This window comes from Centrocercus urophasianus, unplaced genomic scaffold (assembly GCF_019232065.1).
Source record: "Centrocercus urophasianus isolate 14NV4802_14NV808 unplaced genomic scaffold, USGS_Curo_1.0 seq_10, whole genome shotgun sequence".
In the NCBI taxonomy this organism is placed as follows: domain Eukaryota; kingdom Metazoa; phylum Chordata; class Aves; order Galliformes; family Phasianidae; genus Centrocercus; species Centrocercus urophasianus.
In genome coordinates, this window is record NW_024884142.1 from 49,880,730 (window position 1) to 49,899,687 (window position 18,958).

The 18,958-nt window shown below is 41.1% G+C and overlaps 1 protein-coding gene across 3 annotated transcripts in view; it reads left to right on the plus strand.

The window, feature by feature from the left end:
- Positions 1–14,873, plus strand: part of TNFAIP3 (TNF alpha induced protein 3) — a 30,879-nt gene extending 16,006 nt beyond the window's left edge. Inside the window, exons 10-12 of one of the 3 annotated variants that reach the window (XR_006171618.1) lie at positions 5,480–5,649; positions 6,379–14,574; positions 14,679–14,873. Coding sequence is in view for 1 of the 3 variants with exons in the window: in XM_042836131.1 (XP_042692065.1) it covers positions 5,480–5,487 (8 nt within the window). In the remaining 2 variants the exon portion in view is untranslated. Of the gene's footprint in view, positions 1–5,479; positions 5,662–6,378 lie in introns of those variants that run through there. The other 2 variants (XR_006171617.1, XM_042836131.1) reach the window with 2 other exon arrangements.
- The last annotated feature ends 4,085 nt before the right edge of the window (positions 14,874–18,958 follow it).

Below are 18,958 nucleotides of genomic sequence, written 5' to 3' on the forward strand. Positions count from 1 at the left end.
CTGCATCCCACCCTGAATTCTAGATGCTGCCCACAGTCTGAAGGGAAAAGTAGAAGAGGCTGCAAGCCTCTCTGTGTGCTCTGACAGAGGAATCTCTCCTAAGAGGTGATCCTGCCCACCCTGTCTCCTAGTGGGCTGCTCTCTGCCCTCATTGACCTTTCATTCTTCATTCAGGAGCATTCTTTAGCACGTGCTTCAGTACCTTCCTACTTGAAACCACACAGGTGCTATATTCTCAGGTACGTTTGTGATAGCTCAGCTAGTGTTTGTAATTCTCACAGCTCACTCACATTCCTGAGTTTCTGCCAATCTTCCTCACACATAGTTTAGCTCACCTCTCTTTGGATGGTGTGCCACGTCCTTTCAAAGCAGACAGCCTGAAGTCTGTCTACTCCCTCAAGGCAGAGCCTCTCAGGCCTCCCAACCCAATCTCTACAGTGTGTTCCTATTCTTCAGATTCTGACAGGGGAGCTGGGAAGGAGGGGGTTGTTTAGCTCTGCTTGCCACTGACTGCAGCCTCTGCACAGAAGGGTTTCACCTGAAATGCCTGAATCCCCTTGATTTTCTGCTGCTTTCCAGGCCTCTTTGTCATAACTTTGAAGTCACGTGTGGCTCATCTCGTTCTGAAGCTCATATGTAAATGAGTGCCCAGCCTGTCTCTTATGACTGACTCGTGTGGGAACTTTAAAGATATTAGTGCCTTTTTTTTTTTTTTTTAATACTTTGGTATTTCCCTAATGCCCTGAGGGGATTTTGACCCTCTCGTGCTTTCTGTTGTCTGCACAGCTCCTCAAGTATTTTTTTCCTTCCTGTTCTGTAAGAGGGAGCTTTCATTTGGATTCTCCCTTTTTGAGACCACTTAGAGAAAGAAGCCCCTTTGCTGAGACACCAGTGTTTCCTAGATTCTTTTTTGAGTGGAAATTCCTTATGACATGGTACAGGAATGGAACGTTTTTGCAGGCTGTGCTTACGTGTTCATTAATAAAATGAATCCCTAAATAAAGGAATACTTGTAGATAGACTCAGTAATTCTTCCTGACTGAGAAGATAGATGATCTAGATGTTATCTGTTAGGCAAAACATGGGCCTTTGGAGCAGGAGTAATGCACAGTGACACAGCCAGTGGCCTGTGATCTGAAGAGTGACAGGCCAGCTGAAGCCATATTCTGGCCACAGATCTACATTAACATGTTCCAAACTTCCCATGGGGAATGGCCCTGGGCTAGGCACCAGGGCAGTTCACAAGGACACAAACCAGTGAGTTGAAGTGGTCTTAGGACTCAGCACCCATAGCTTGGGTCAGCACCCCTAAGATACCTCAATGCTTTGGTTGTAAATTGGAAGTGCATGCTTAAAGCAAATTCTTGGGAATTGCTTTCATTTCTTCTGGGAGAAAGAAACCCCAGCTGCTCAACAGAATTGATATCCATCTCTTTTTTCCTATAGCAGTAGTTCCCAAGGTTTTTGGATTATGGATCAGCGTGTCACTGGTACATTTTCAGTGTCTAAAATAAAGCATTGGTAACAATTTCTTTGGCTCACACATTGCTCAGTGTTGCAAATGCAGCTACACAGCTCTTCAGCTAAGTCTCAGTAACTTCATCTGGAGCTGTAGTTTGGCAACTTTTTGCACCAAAAACCAGTTTTAACATCCCATAGGATGGCCCATACACTGACAATGGTAGGAATAGGAGAAAAGGCAATTCAGCAATTTGGATACACACATTAAAAAGATCCCAGTGAGACTGAAGCTCTCTGGATACATTTAGGAATCTTTCTCACCCAGGATTGGGTGAGAAAGCTCTAACCTTCTCTTCCATACAGGTGCAACAGGGACTTTCAAGTGGCTGTGTGAAGGAGGCCTACTTTACTGAAAGAAGTAAAAATGCTTGCTTGTTTAATCCTTGTAAAATAAGTGGCTTAGCATAGTGATATGATGCAAGTTTTGCATGGGGGGGAAGAGCAATTATGTAATTTTATCCAGCATACTTGAATAGGACACAATAGTATAATATGCAAAACACCGAAAAAGAAAACCACAATGCTGAGCAGTTAAGATTTCAGCTTAAAATAAATGTGAAATAAGAAAGAACACTTTTCAGTTGCCTGTATTTAATGAGCAGTGCAGCAAACTTGTTCCTGGTGGGAGCAGATTCAATGTGCTCACATGAGCTTGGTCAGTAATCTCTGTGCTGCTGCTGTCTCCCATATTGGTGATAAACACTGGTAATACCAACGCTCGCCTTGTTCAGAAGAGTTGGAAGCACAGGAAGAAAGAGAAAATGCTCAGAAGAGACTTAACTGAGCTGCCACTTTGTTAATTCCCCTTGCCTTGGTCAGCTGTGGTTATTTTGGAGAAGCCCACCATAGTCTTCCCAAGGAGTAGTGAAGCTGAGCTGGTCAGTCCCCTGCAGTCCCCTTATGCCCTCTGCCACTTCCCTCTGCCAGTGAGCTGCTGCTATAGGCAACCTGATGAGCACAGTGCAGCAGCATCTCAGGTTACCAAGACAGTCATTAAAAAGATAAAAAAAATCCTTCATGTACATATATTAGAATGTCTTTAATGTTGGTCAAACAGAAACCTGAAATAAGAGCAGGTAATTTTGCTTGGGAGTTTTATGATGACATCTTTTTGTACTGATGCTAATTTTCAAAAAACTCCCTGTGTCTAATAATGAAAGACAGCCTACGGCGTGCTATGCAGACTGCCCCCTCCTCCGGCCTCACTAAACTGAGCACTGTGTACGTAATCTCTCCCCCTCCCACTACCCTTGATCTCTGACAGCAATGATTCTTTCTGTTATTTATTCGCGTTTTTCCTCCCCACACTTTTTTTTTTTTTTTTTTGTCAGTGCCTGGTACAAATACATGATGTTGGGCAGGAAGTAAGATTTCCCCTGGTGAATTACCGTGGGGGAAACTTAGGTTTTATCCTCTACTTATGGCTTTGTTTCAAGGGATTCATATGATCTAATACAACTGCATATGGTGAGTTCATCCAATTCCCACCCCGTTCTTTTTTTCAAAGCCGCTGCTCAGTGGCACGTCACAAGAAGGGGTCAAAATTCCCTTCTCATTTACAATGTAAAGCCCAGCTGGTGAGCTGGGGCTCTGCTCCGAGCATGGCAGCCCTGTGCAGTGTTCCTCACTTTGAAACAAGCACCTCTGCCACTGGCTGCTCTCAGGTACTGTGGGACAAGGCCTGGCCGTAGCATGAAGCACTGTGCAGCCTGAGAACACGTGGCCAGAATTCCCACTTACTAAAATGAATGACTGAAGCAATCATTTCATTTCCTCTTGTCTGATATTCGTGACACAAGAGGGTGTGCCAAAGTGATGGCTGGTAAACATTTTGCTGTGAGATCTGTTAACATTTATACTGTATATGTCAACCCTTAATAATTTGAAGGACTTCAGCAACTTTACTCTAGATTTTCTGTAGGAAAATTAGGATGGGAATTTGGCCAAGTATCTTACACAAACAGTCTCTTACTTCCGTTTATGTGTTCTGGAGTGAAAAAAGAGGCATTCAGTTGCTGCTGTTGGAACCCACATGCCGCAAAGACATCCCTAAGTAAGCAGACCTGGCTGTTAAGTCCTCTTGTAAATAATGACACACCTTATACTAGCTGCTCATTACAATGTAATGGTAATTAGGCATCTCATCTTTTTCTGTGGTCCTTAGTGCATAGTCACTTAAAAAGCAAGAAAAGTAGCCTGACCGAGGTTCCAGTAGGATAGCTTGTAGCTTACTTACCCTCTAATTTATAGCCTGCAATGAAGATAAAGCATTTTTACTTGAGGGAACAGATCACATCATTTTTCAATTACATATTATTGATACACAGCCAGCAAAAAAGATGATGTTGCACGCTGTTTCACAATCACGTGCATGTCTAGACCAGCCTACATCTACTGCCTAAAAGAAAAAAAAATCATTTCCAGAGACTTTTTTTTTTTTTTTTTTTTTTTTAAAAAAAAAAGGGGAAGTTTGGGGGCAGTAATAAAGCCATGAATGCTGACCCTCAGCAGAGCAGATCTCTTTGAAGACTGGTGCTGGGGCAGGTGCTTGGATCCTCCAGTACTTGCCAGTGCTCCTGTGCATGAGTCATATCAGTCGTGTGCACCACTAAAGTTCACAATGCATTACTCAGAGCAGGCACATAGCTTGGGCTCTGCCAGACTCGAGGCTACATGAATGTCAAATTTAACATGTTCATCACCTGAATTTTCTTTCTCTCGCTCTTTCTTTTGGGTGCTCAGCAGGGAAGACTTACTAAAGCAGAGTTTCATATTGTTGGGATTTCATTATATAACTCACTGACTTTCAGTTTGCTTTGCTGTTACTTCAGACGTGAGCTTTGCTTTTCTCTCCTGCGCTGGGCCTAGGTCAGACATCCACTCTGGGCTACATGAGTTCAGTCCTCCTCGAGGCTTTTGTTTTCCTTGTGTCCTCACGTTGTAAGGTCACTACAGTGTTAAGTTACCTCACGTGTACTTTGATCCAGGCTGGTTTTCCTCTACCAGAATAGCAACCCACCAGCAGCTGTGACCAAGGACAAGCTGATCTGCGTTGTACAGAGCTTCATGATACTTTTCACCACAGCTACACATGCACTTACAGAAGCACCTACACATGCTGTAGGTTTCCAGCTTCAGCTCCCCAGAGTGCTTGTGGTGGTCTCCCTTTCTCTCCTGGTGAATTCTGTCTTGCTGTCTCCCACTGCCACAACAGTCAGGGTGCTCCTGGGGTCAGTTTTTGGGGGAGGATGTGTTCCTCCAATCTGTCACTTCAGAGAAGGTGAGAGAGTGTGAAGTGCAGCTTGCTGGAAACATCCAGCCCCAAACACTCCTACTTGGGTTTGCCTTCTTCATCTTGTAGACGGCTTCTTCTGTAAGAATGCAGAAGTTTGGCTGAGCTCTGCTTTGGGTTGACCTTCCATATTTCAGTTTATACCTCTTTGAGCTGACAATGCTTCCTATTTGGAAATAACTTTGAATTAAACTCATCAAATTCAGCTGCAAATAAAGATAGGCTTTATCTCTCTCTTTTTTTTTTTTCTTCCCCACAATGAAGTTTCAGCTTGCACTAATAACATCTATCGTACAGCTGCCAAAACAATGTTTGCTCTTCAAGTCTTTTTATTAGTATGCATTTTTTGTTATGTTTCAGGGTGTAACTAAACATTATCACTGCTAGGGAAAGCATATCTAAACCATATTGATTATGACTTATTTTTGCTCAGTTAAAAAGGAACGAGATACTTGAAAGTACATGCTAATTTGTAAAAATTGAACAAACCTGTTTAAATACTGCAATAGGGGAAATATCATCAATATATAGTATGAATCCAGCAAAGCCTGTAATAAGTGGAAAATAATTGCAGGACATCAGAGAGGACAGCAAAAACAGGAGATGGTAACTTCACAGGCATGTGGAACCAGTAAGTGTTTAATCTATAAACTTTCTTGTTTTCAGCTGAGTGAAGCAGAGACAAGTAGACACAAGAAAAAGTACAAACAAGTTCTTTATTCTGCAACTCCGTTTGAGCACTCTAAAGATAGCATCAAGGACTGCATGGAAATCCCCTGGATACACTTTGTAATTTTTTCCGGTGAATCTCGGGATAGCAAATATGAAAGGCAAGGGTAAGTGGATGACCACGGCTGGTGTAGGCTGCACTTTGGTGTTCTGCTTTTGCAGTGCAGACACCCAGGGTGGAATTAATCTCAGCTGCCTTTCCTTCACTTGACTATAAGGGGCACACAGATGACTAGCTCAGATGTAGATGTTTACTCTGCAAAGGTGACGCTGGAGTAGATGAATCCCACACACCATGTCGAAGTTGATGTTTCTCCTTGAAGAAAGCTATAAAATTAGGGCAATATGCAGATTATCTTTTACTTTGTAACTCACTAACTAATCAGATTTTGATGCTGAACAAGCCATGAAAATGCTTATAACTTATAGCAACTAGTGCCTCCCAAAATCAATGAAATTCCTTGTGTCTCTGAGGCACTTAACCATCCATGAATATATATTTGTTTTGCAAGAAATTAAAGGAGTAACACATAACTCCTCTCAATAGTTATGACATTTAACTGATTAATGATTACAATATGCGCTGACACCACAGAATCAAAGATCATACAATCACAGAATGGCCAGGGTTGAAAGGGACCTCAAGGCTCATGAATCTCCAACCCCACCCAATCCTGGGGTGAAATGTCTGGTACTTAAATAATTATACTTACTGTTTCTATCTGTATTGATGATGTGCTTGCTTCCCTCCAACAATGTAATTTTGGGACCAATTGAGGCTCAACTTTAGAAAATTTTTCATTTTTCTGAAGTTAAGTTGTTGTGTTTTCTTCCAGGTATTCTTTGGACATACAAGAACCAGGATGAAATTTGCCCAGATGGAGCATGTGGAGCAAGATACACGTCCCTGCACTAAACAGTTACGTACCATTTCCACAGTTTCTTTGAGTGTTGAAGAAATGTATTTGAATTCCCAAAAAATTCCCAGCTCAGGCCCTGTATGTTTCCAGTGTAGGAAACCAGTGTAAGTGCAGTAATATGAAGGCAGGACTGTTTGGACGGAGTGTTAACTGCAAGACACTTGGTACTGTTACCAAGGACAAAGTCTGCTCCACTTGCATTAATAATACATTTAAAGAAACAGGCTTTTCCTTTGCTGTAGATGGAATTGCATCATAGAACCACATGTCTCTATCATCAGTTCTCCTCCTAACAGAGCAAAATGGTGTCAAACTGCAAGCTGGAGCACTGGGCATAGTTCTGCGAATTACTTCTGGTTGGTTCAGCTTCTTTGAATCATAGAGATGTATGCAAGAGTTTGTATCCAGCTTATGCAATGATAAAGGTTATGAATGGGGGGATATAATTGACCATTTATTTACTCTGAGGTTTTCAAAGTTATCAAGGGAGATGAAAATAAACCACTGTGGTGTGAACAAGGAAGCAAAGTGAGAAGTTCATCTCCTCTCTAGTTGGCTGTTAGCTATTACTGTGGTGATTTATTGCCATAATCAAAGAAGAAACACCCTCCTTGCAGTGGAAAAATGTTCCTAATAAAGATAAAATTGTAATCTCAGTGAGAATTGGGAAGTACCAGTAAAAGCTTAGAATTACTACCATGGAAAAAAGATCTCAGCAATGAGAAATACAGGGGAAAAACCACTTCTCCTAGCTTGTTTATACATCCACAAACTGCATAATTCTTTTTTACCTCTGCAACAAACAAACTCATGCTAAGATATTTGCCCGTTGTGCCCTCCTACCCTCTTTGTTGTTTTCAGGTTATAATTCTCCTGTATTAAAATGTGTTTGTTCCAGCGGGTCTGGACTGCTAATCCATCTACTTTATACTGTTTTACAGACTCTTCCGTCTCTTTAATTTTTACCATTCTGTTAGTCTTTCCCACAGAAGAAAAAGTTGAATTAGACCAAATCTGGCAAGGATCTCTGTAGAAAATAAGTAGAGAAGCCATGTGCTGAAGATTACTTACTGCCAACCTACTTATAAGTTTTCCATTTCAAAGTGCACGCTGTTTTTTTGCAGTGAGAGTTTCTGTATTTTTCTGACACAACATTGTATACTATTGAAGCAAGTACCTCACAGAAGTCTACATTATTCCTTTTACAAATCATACTAGAAACTGATGTCAGAAAAGCATGTTTTTTATTAATTAACGTGGAATCACAGGAGCAATTGTGCTTTAAGTAACTTTTGCAAGATTTGCGGGTGTAAGTTGGATTCAGGAAAAGTGATGTTATTTACTTATATCACATAAGAACAGCACTTCCCATTACACTTACAGGTAAGACAAATTGAAAAAAAAAAAAGAAAAAAAAAAACCAGGAAGTTTACAGAACACTTTTCACCTTTGCATTATTTAGAATTGTTTACCTCCAGAGGAGATGCTTACTACTTCTGAGTTGAATTTGATGATAAAAATTCTTGATTGCCTTTAGTTTTGCTAACCTTTGATTTTCTCTCAACGTGATTGCAGGTTGGACAAGCGAAGAAGTCCAAAATATTGCTAAGTTCCTCCTATAAATGTCCACATGCTGTTTTTGTAAAATGAAATTATATTGAAAAGATCTAATCATTTTACACAGGTCAAAATTGACCTACAGTGGTATAACACAGCGTAAAAGTTCACCAATAACATTAACTTTTATTAGTCCCTGTATACCCATCTAAACCCCATGAAACATAAACAAAGTGAAGGCCTTAGAAAAGTTTCATACCAGGCAAATTTTTTACCTATCCTCTGTCCCAAACGTGTAAACTACCACATCTTCTGCCATCCTGCACTAGACTTCGGGGAGTTTCAATCCCTGTATGTGGGTGAGAAGTGGTCACACTATAAGAAACAACTCAGATGTCAAATGAACTAATGGATGACACATCGTGTGTACTAGCTTACAGTTCAACCTTCAGGTTTTGGCAAAATGTGGTAATGCAGAAAGTTCTCTCCTCCTACATGTCTGCACAATTCATCCAGCTCCACTGCCATATTCCTGCTGCTGAGTTGTTCCCACACAGCAGAGAAAAGGTTCCTTTTCTTTCAGCCTGGAAAATGTGATGGCTTTTATTTGTAGTTCCACTTAATTGTTGTGTTGTACCAAGGCTAAACAAACTACAAACATGATTAAAAGCAATTTATATATTATTCTTTTCCTGTGTTAAATAGGAGAAAATGATGTGTTATGGATTTCCTCCACCAGGACACTGAAAACTTTCAGCAGGAAAGCATTAATTTAAGAAATAGTAATTCATGTATTTGCACTGAGGTTTACCTAGGAGCATAAGCAAAACAGCGAGGGCTTTCTGCCTCCACTCCCATGTGGATAAAGCAGAGGATAGTGCATCCCTGAAGTAGAAACAAAAACTCCTATTCTTACACACATTCTCTCTATTAACGTTTTGTGTAGTGGATATTTCTTTGGTCCTGCTCAGTGGTGGGGTTGCGTCAGATCTGTGCTTGGAAACAACCAAAGGAAAGCCTTTTTTCAAGAGCAATGTCCATTTATCTGATTTCCACGTCCCTCTCATCTCCAATGACTCTGTGTTGGGGCTCTCAGGACTGAGGACACCTCAGGGCCATTTGTCACCAGAATATTTTTATCTAGTAGGTCTGAACAGTAACTTTTGTCTCTTCATTCTTCTATTGGTCTCACATGGCAAGGTTTCGTTAGCATGGGGGCTGCAGGGGGGTGGTCTCTGTGAAGAGAGCTCAGCAGATGCCCATAGCAGACAAGAGCCTGTTCAAGCTGGCTCCAAAGAGGCCCACTGCTGGTTTGGGCATTTGCAAAAAAAGAGGTTTGTATTTGTGACTACATGAGATTAACATGTTGTCTCTTTAAACAAAATTAATTGCCAAGAAGAACCACACAAGCCGACAAAAACAGTGATCAAAATGAAGAGAGAAAGCAGAGGGGTTTTGCTGACTTTTTATTAAAGGGACGCAGCTTCTGCCCATTTGTAAAGTTACCAAAACAACATATGATTTTTTTCAATATCATTGTATGTTATGTCAAAATCTTAACATAGAATTGTTGCCTGGCACAATACAATGTTACTGAAAGCATAGGTAAAAGCAAGGGACAGCATACACTTACATTCTACCTTGCTTTCCTCTACAAATAACAGGTTGCTTAAACAAAGCAAGTAGTGAGAGGAAAATGAGATCTTGCTTGCAGCTATGTTTATTTTGTCACCAGAATTAAGTTTATCAGGTTAAGTTAATCACTGAAACTAAAAGGCATCATCTCATTGAAAATGGTGAGAAACAGGAAAAGTCATACCACACCCAGAAACCATGCTGGCATTGTCACAGAATAACCTGACTTTCCTCAACAAGTGACAAGTGATTTTTTCCAACCTACAGATGGTTATTTTTGTCCTCCCACTTCTGGCTTGATCAAAACCCACACATCTAAATAAAAGATCTTAATAATAAATCCACATTTAAATACTCACCCAGGCTGGATGAGTCTGATCGCTGTGCCAACAGGCAGTACAGGGGCTCTTTCTCTGTTTGTCTTCCTTCACTCTCCCAGGGATGCTGTGGTGTACCACTGAGCCACCTAGCAGCACCTCCACTTCTTCTTCTTGGACCATGCCCATACTCTGCTATCCGGGGGAATGTGACCACAAAAACAGATTTGATGTCATTTGTTCAATACCCGTGTGAAAGAAATCAAGGATGATTTTGACAAATGTCTCCTAGTTGTCCTTGGCCTCGTAATTATACAGACTCCTCCTCCCCAGTGACATGAGGGAAACAAACCATTTGTGCTGACTTATCTGCACAGATTTAATGTGGCTTATCATTACAATACTGACTTAAATAGATCATACAGATGTTTTGCTAAACAAAGTGGTTTATTCAGACTTAGATAACTTTTTTTTTATACTTCTTTTCTTTCGTTTGTCCTAGGTACAGCATTTCCACAGACATGTTTCAAGAATAAATTCTACCAACTTGTAGATTGTATCTCTCCTCTCTAAACCATCACTACTATAAAATCTAAGTTGGAAGCATGGTGTGATTCATGCAACCTCTTCCTTTCCCACGTGAAAATATTTCTTGCTCCTCAGACACTTTAGGAGTCTCTCACACGTTCATATACGCGAGGATCAAATGTTTATACATAAATCTCAATTGTTCTTTATTTCAGTTCAGCTTGAGTTGACTCAGATGTAGCTTACATTTCCAACCACATCTCTCCAAGCGATGTGAAAATATTCTCATATTTCTCCAAAGTGTCACAGGGTACTTCCATCCATTTCTTAAGCAAAAACATCAGACGGGAAGTAAGCCTGTGGCTGGAGTCAGCATACCATGCACATCCGTCTGATATCCCCAAAAGGTACCTTCTGTTCCCACCACTCCACCATCTTCCACGGGGTGACAGATCTCCACAGTTTCCCTGTATGCATGGTCTCCCATCTGTTTTGGAGTCCTGATATCTTCATCTCTGCGCTTTCCAGTGTCAGAGGCTCATTGCTGCCTGTCCATGCCGGGAAGGTGTTGTGAGTACTGTGGACCTCGAGTCATTAGTTTGTGGTTGCACAGCCGCCGTCTCACAGTGAGAGTGCTGTGACACTGCCAGCTGTGAAAAGTTTCCCTGTGGGCAGATTCCCCTTCCCAGTTCCTCTTTTAGCAACTTTTTGCCTCCTTCTCTCTCACCGCAGCCTCCTGGCTGCTTGGCCAGCAGCCTGCTGCCTGCTGTCATCTCTGGTGCAAACAAGCACCACAATTGATTTGAGAAATTTGCAGGACTTCACAGCTCCCAAGGAATGAGCCTAAATGTTTGAAAATATCTAACAGGGACAGACTTTTTTTGTGCCATGTCTTTTTTTTTTCTTTTTTTTTTTAATTTTAGTGATTTGCTAAGGTGCTCAGTGTAAGTATATTTAAACACGGTTTACAGCAACAGCAGCATTTTGTCTTCAACTGACCACCATTCTGTAGTCAAAGACCGGGTGAAAGACCAAGGATGAAATGTTGCAGATGCCCATGTTTCTGTTTATGTGCTGATGGGGACAAGTCACTGTTAGTTGGAAAAGAGGTGACACGGTTGTGGCTGCTCGCCTGTGTTCTCTTGTATTGCTTCTCTGCCTCTAAGAAAGAGTGACACCAAGAGGGAAGAAGTTCTTGATTTTTTCTAGGAGGTTATTCAGGGCCACCTGTTGCAGAATTAAGAAATGTTTCCACCAAGAGATTAGCAGCCTACACAGCTGCAAGTAGCTTTAATCCACTTTGTGCTCGGGAGCACACACAGGCACTGGGCTTTGTGCTGAGCTATTTTCACTTATTGCTGCATCTGTTTTCAGTGGAAAGTGCTGAAGACCTGCTTGTCCTCTGGGAAGAGCCAAGGGAGGCCGCAGAAACAGCTGTTCTGCATGAGCTGCACCCATCCCCTGCCTCACACAGTCAGACCCTCAGCTGGGCAAGGCAGGTCTGGCATATGAGGTGTCTATGTTTTGGAGAATGTGATGTGGGCGTACAGCCGTATCTTATCTCCTGCCAGTCAGAACAAGCTGCCCTGCTGCCACCCTGGCACAAGATTAAGTTTGATTTGTAACTCACTAAAGAACACTACCAAATGGCCAATGAAAAGAGGTACTCAGGTTTTCCAGAGAAACTACCCAGTCATCTGTAGTCCTCCGCAGACTTCTTTGATACCTGACTTTGCTGAGGAGGCACCTCCACAGAGGTATGCATGTGCCCTTTCTCTTCCTCTACCTTGAACAGATGGCAGTTTGCCCCTACACTGTCTCACAGAGTTGTCAGCCCGTGAGGATTCTTCAAGACTTTCAGTGTTTTGCTTAGGTGAGCAAGGTTTAAAATGGCACAAGAGCCTGGGAAAATTGTTCCCCCAAGAACCACTTCCTGCCGTTACGCTACACTGTTTTTGTTTTCAGCTTGAGGTGTCACATAGGTACCATGTGTATATGTTGCCTCCCTCTTCAGTAATTTTCTCTGTTTCATAAAAGGAGATCCAGGTGAATCCAGTGTCTGTTGAAGGTGGAGAAAAGGCACAAGCTTCAGTAGCTGACTCTGCATTATACAAATACTCCAAGAAGGACTAAAGCATGGAGTACTCTTCAGACCTTTGGGAGAGATTTGACCTATGTTTCTTTCTACAAGTGAAAAAGAGAGATAATGTAACTAGAATGAACCAGATAAACAACTCATACTTTCCTGAGCACTGACTGCCTCCAGTTCTGCCTTGGCAGTGCACAGTTCTAAACCCATTGCTTTGAAGGCTGAGTTACTAGCACAGCAGAGAAGGGTCTGTGTACTAAAGCGTACTCATGAATTGATTAAAATAGCAAAATGAGAAGATCAGAGAAGAACCCCTTCTCAAGCTTCATGCAAATTAGAGTGTTGTTACTGAAACTGACCTGAGCAGCCATTAAAATTCTTACCACTCTTGGGAGTATCACGAGTCAGGCAGGATGCTGCTCATCAATATCCTGCAGTTCTCCCTTAAAGGAAGGCCCCAGAAAATTCCACTGCTATCTGCTTCCCTGAGGGAGGTGTCACCTCTACCTGCCTGTGGAACACCATATAGATTTACATGGCTTTGCATGTCTGCCAGAGGAGCACAGGGGTGCCCTGTGCCAGCAGCTTGAAATCTCTTGTTACCACCCCTGCAGATCTGAGTGTGGGAGGTACGTCAGCATATGGGTTAACACCAGAAGCCTTCCAAGAGAGCTTCCTGGCAGCTCTTCACTTCGAAACTTTACTGATGCTGGGATTGCTGGTGAAAAAAAACCAAAAAACAACACACAAACCAGTACCAAAGATAGAAAACTCTTGAAGCTAAAAATACAGAGTAACCATGGGTATTGTGTGCGGTTGAATGAGGGGAAGTACTTGACCTTGTGCCCTGGGTTCCAGATGAGCAGTTGAATCATTGTCTGACAGCTGGCTTTTTCATCTGTTTTAATCAGTGACGTTATGTGCCACATCTTTAAAAAAAAAACATACATAATTTCATACAAGAATTTGCCTATGGCAATTTGTGCCAGTTGCTAAAGGTACACACAACAGTCTGTATCCATGAGCAGCAAGGTACATTTTGTGTAGTACATTGAATGTGTACTACTTACAGCCACGTACACAGGAAGAAGGTGAACAAAATATGCACTATGTGAAGAGAGGACTCAAGGACATTGGAGTTCAATTACAACAACTTACTATTCATAGAATCATAGAATCACAGAATGTGTTGTGTTGGAAGGGACTGCAAAGATCATCTAGTTCCAATCTCCCTGCCATGGGCAGAGTTGCCAACAACTAGACTGGACTGCCAAGGAACCCATCCAGCCTGGCCATCCCTCCAGGGATGGGGTATCTACAACCCCTCTGGGCAGCCTGAGACAGTGCCTCATCAACCTCTGAGTGAAGAATTTCTCCCTAACATCTAACCTAAACCTCCCTCTTTCAGATTAAGTCTGTTCCCTCTGGTCCTACCACTATCTACTTGCGTAAAAAGTCGAACCCTTTCCTGCTTGTAAGCTCTTTTCAAGTATTGAAATATTGCAATTAGGTTTCCCTGGAGCCTTCTCTTCTCCAAGATGAACAATCCCAACTCCCTCAACCTTTCATTATAGTAGGAGTGCTCCAGCCCTCTGATCATCTTTATGGTCATCCTTTAGACCTGCCCCAACACCTCCGCATATTCAGATTGTCTATGAATCTTTTCTGGAGTCTTGTATCTGAATAAGAGAATTTTGTGGGTTATGTGGGAATTCCAGACAGATTAATTCTGTTCTTGAGCCTCCCACAAATTTCCCACATATCTTATACAGAACATCTGACCTATCAACGCCTCAGTTTGTTGGAGTTTTTTTGTTTGTTGTTTTTATTTTCTTTTGTTTTTAAATAGTGTTCACATTGACACTGCTTTGTATAAGACTTTCGTAAACTAGACAAGGTGTCTGAGACGTCACATGGAAGCATATTTATCTAATGATGTCGCCTAGTGCTGGTGCGATGAGCAAAAGACACCCTTATCCTTTGAAGGTAAGATGTTTCTGTAAGAGAAAATGGTGGTCAGAGCTAGGGTGGTGATCAGCAAGCTCTAAAGAGAGGTTCATAATCACAGCTCTCTTTCTATCTGTCATCAGAACAAGCAGTTTCATCGAGGGGGATGCAAGATTATCTGGGACTCTTAAGAAATCCCTCATTTCCCTATTTGAGAAAGCTGCAATCACGTGTTTTCTCCGAATTTGTATGAGTTCTGGTCATGTTACTAGAAAATACATACAGAATTGAGACTTACTGGCAATCGATGTAAGTACTCAAAAAGTTAGTAAATAAATCACTGTGCGGCATAAGAAAAGTCTCTGGAGTACGCTTGCGTAATTCTTTCTTTCATGGGAAATTTATACCGATTTCTATCACTATGACATTAAGCCGAACAACAACAAAAAAGAGTTTTGCACAAGTATTTATGAAGCCTTATAAATAAATGTGCAGTCACCAGTTTCACGTGACTTACCGTGGAAGAACAGCCATACATTTACTGAAAGACTAAGACAAAGGTATAAATTTGATTAAATTACTTCAGCCTCAGCTAAAAAAATCAGGTTTCCTCAGCTGACTCCAATAGTTTCGTTTTGAATGTATTATACAACATACAATAATATACAATATACAATAATCAACATTCAAATCTCACTGCTGGAGTAGCGAAAAGCTGTAGAAAAATACTTAGACACTGTGTGAGAATTTGCTACAAGATTTTGAAGACAGATGTCATGGTCGACAAGGTGCACCAATTCTCCCACTGAGGGCCAGTTATTTTGGTGGCTAGTGTGCAGCTTGGCTGCCACTCTCCATCACTGCTTTTTTCTTAATCCATGGCAGCACATAACAGATTTTCTACAGGTAATCAGAAACCCAATCTGATTGGGCAGAGAGGTTTTTTGGTACCACAGTACTGTTTCAGAATGCACCAGTGCTTAACCTGTCACTCTAACTAGTATTTACATTTAATTGCATTAGGTAAAGAAGTAAGAACCTGTGTAAAAGTTTGTATCAGATATGGACACAGAAGTAAGAATGTTATATTGTTGAGTTCTGATAATAATGCTTAGTAACTGGGGTGCAGTAATACTTCAGAACTGCCTTGTATTTTTCCTCTTTTCAAATTTAGCCACAATTTTCACATTCTAAATGCACAATGAACTTTAAAATACTTTATATTTACAATAATAATAACAACAAAATTATCTAGTCTATTTAGAAACAAGCTGCTCTACAGAAAAACAATAACAAAACAAAAAAAATCTCATCAATGGAAAAAAAAAGGCCTTAAAACAAGTGATTAAATGGCCTATCCAAGAATTAGATATCTCCAAGAAAAAAACAGGTGGAAAAAACTTGCTCAAGAAAATAACAGATTTTCCTTTACCTGTTTGTAGAGGCGAGTTTCCCATTTCTAGAGTCATGACGAAAATGCATTAAAAAAGGTAGTCACATCCAGACTGATTAAAAAAACAAACATTTAACAGAACATTCTGAACTAAAAAAGCAGTGCTGTCAAAGCAGTGTTTCACAATATCACATCAGTTTTGCCAAAATGCTATTTTAGATAAAAAGGAGAGGAGAAATTCCTGACATTATCAGATGATCTGTTGCAAGTCCAAGTTAGGCCAATTGCAGGTCTGATTTCTTTTGCCAAATTCCTATTGTTTGCATAGTGTTCTTTGGTGACAATTCAAACATTCAGGTTTCAACAATTTCAGTATTCTTTATGAAAGCAGTTCTTAGCCCCTTTAAATGATTTTCAGTCTCCTTTCTTGAAGTTTTTTTTAAAAAGTTTTGATTTCTAAGTGGTAAAAGAAACAAAACAGTATTTACTCTACAACTTTTTTTAATAGATAAATATTTTATGTAGGTCACTCCAAAAGTAACACTTCCTTTTTATTTCCATGGGAATCACAACAGTTTTCAGAAAATGCTAGATGGCAACATCTTGCACAGCCAAGTAGCATGCATGAGATTTTATTTTCATCCTGTTGTTCTGGGATATGGTGTTACTATTGTGCTTGGACTGCAGTACAGATGAGTGAGACCATCATAACTTATGGCCCTATTCTTAACAGTGTGATCCTTACCCAACAGTCACCTCCTTTGCTCTGGGATGCATGTGCTTCACATTTGCTCAAAGTGGTACGGACACATTGCCAAGTCATGGGAAACCATTAAAGTAACTCACCTACAGGTAACTTGCATGTGTTGTAGGCATAAGATTTCATTTTTATTGTGGGTTTTTTTTTTTTTGTTTTTTTTTTGTTTTTTTTTTACTTTCTATTTGCACAGTTCACTGGATTCAGTGCATCATTTCAAGTTTCACTGTAGACATTTTAGGTTACTAAGGTCCTGGTTCAGAAAGTACCTAGAATTGATTGGCTGACAGGATAAGTAACATTCAAAAGCATTTCATAGGCTTGCTAAGTACAAACAAAGTAAATGAACTGAAGTCGGACTTTCTAGGTTGTAGTGACCACAAATATTCTGTTTCTGTCTTTCACTGTAGTCTCAGTTGACCACAGTGATACCTTTTTTGTTGGCAGAAAATATTTCTCCTTTTATTTGAGAACAAGAGTTTGCTGTGATTTTCTAGGCATGAGTTACTGGATTTTCTACATAGAAGAAGAGATATTACTTCACTGTAATATGCAGAAGCACCAAAAAACTATCATTACCTTGATTTGATAGTGAGACAAGGCCACAACCAGGCTTGGGAAATAAGTGTTCCAAGATACAGCAACACTAAGGTGGAAAGGGAAATGTTATCCCATTTCCAAATTCCCTTCTGTCATCTTTGAAAAGACTATTCTATCATGCTAACCACACAGTATAACCACTATCCACATCATCAGAGATACACCATGTCTCACAAAGCCCACTGGCTGCCTTTTCTGTTGTGGTGGTGTACAAAACTCAGGAACATGGAGCAGAGAAACAGCTCAACATAGAGACCTTACTGTACAGATAGAAACACCTATTAGCAAATAGAGATGCAACCTTGCCATTTTATCACTTGGACTATGAATCCATAGCTGGATATAGCAAGAGATATAAGTCAGACACACCTTGAAATGTGGCTAACAAAGATCAACATGGGATTACTAAGTGAAATAAAACAATTTTTTGTTTGCCCATGTCCACAGAAGTACAATAAACAAATATACAGACAACCAGCCTTCCTTCAGGAAACAAGCCTGCTTTTTGCATTCTTAAGCCATGCAAAATTTTTCTTGGTCACTATTTGCTGAAACACACACACAGAGGGAATCTCATTTCCTCTGTGGCACTTCACTGTTACTGACTGTACAGTAGGCCCTCACTAAGAGATGTCCAGTAGCTCTCTTGCCCTGTTAGACATGCTGGATGAGCTCCTCATCAGCTCAGGACTACCATCAGCAAGTGTGATTGGCACAGCAGTTGTGGCAAACCACCCCAATGGCCCAGACTGTACCTCCCACGAGGAGCGCCGCAGCTAGCTCCTGCTGGCATGATGCTTGGAGCTCCTGATCTGTGTACCATGGCCTTGCCAAATTTCACACAAACCTAGATCTTCCAGTCTACAGCTTCCAGATATTCTTTTAGAGATGCTGAAGAGAGGTCAAAAGTGTCCAGGATGCTCCCAGGGCTGCAGAAACTCTGGGCACTGAGAGAACATTCGGGTGCTTTTCCCCAGCACAGCCAAAAACAGGCCCTTCCCAAATATTCATTGGAAGAAAACTCAAAGTTAGGTAGACATAGTAAATATTTCATTTCTGTGATTTCTAGAGACTGAGGAAGAGGGAGAAAAGAGTGGGAAGCATCAGAGAAAACATCAAGGTCAGAGAAAGGAAGAGAAGGTACTTGTCAGTGTATCGGATCTACACTGGAGCAGAGAGATATTCCTGAAATATTGCACCCTATGGAGAGCCCACATCAGAACAGATTTTCCTGATAGAAACAGCAGCCTGTGGGTAAACTCATGCTAGAGCAGAGGAAAAGTGTGAGGAGGAAGAAAGAGCAGAGAGTACTCCCTGCATTGACCATGCTCCCCACCTGCCCTGTACCACTTGGAGGGAGTAGAAGGGTCTGGAGTGAAGGAATAGAGCTGAACCTGGGAAAGGAGGGAGGAAATGCGTTCTTTTAATGTTTGTCATTTTGTTTCTTACTGCTCAAATCTATTTTAACTGGCAATACATTAAATTGATTTTCCCTAAGTTGAGTCAGTTTTGCTTGCTATAGTAACTGGTAAGCAACCTCCCTGTCTTTACCTTGGCCCACAAGCTTTCTTATCCTATTGTGTTCATTTGAATCCCAGGGAAATGAGAAGGCAGAAAGGAGGGAGGAGGAGGTGGTGAAGGTCTCTGAGTGGACATGTAGCAGTTAGCCAAAG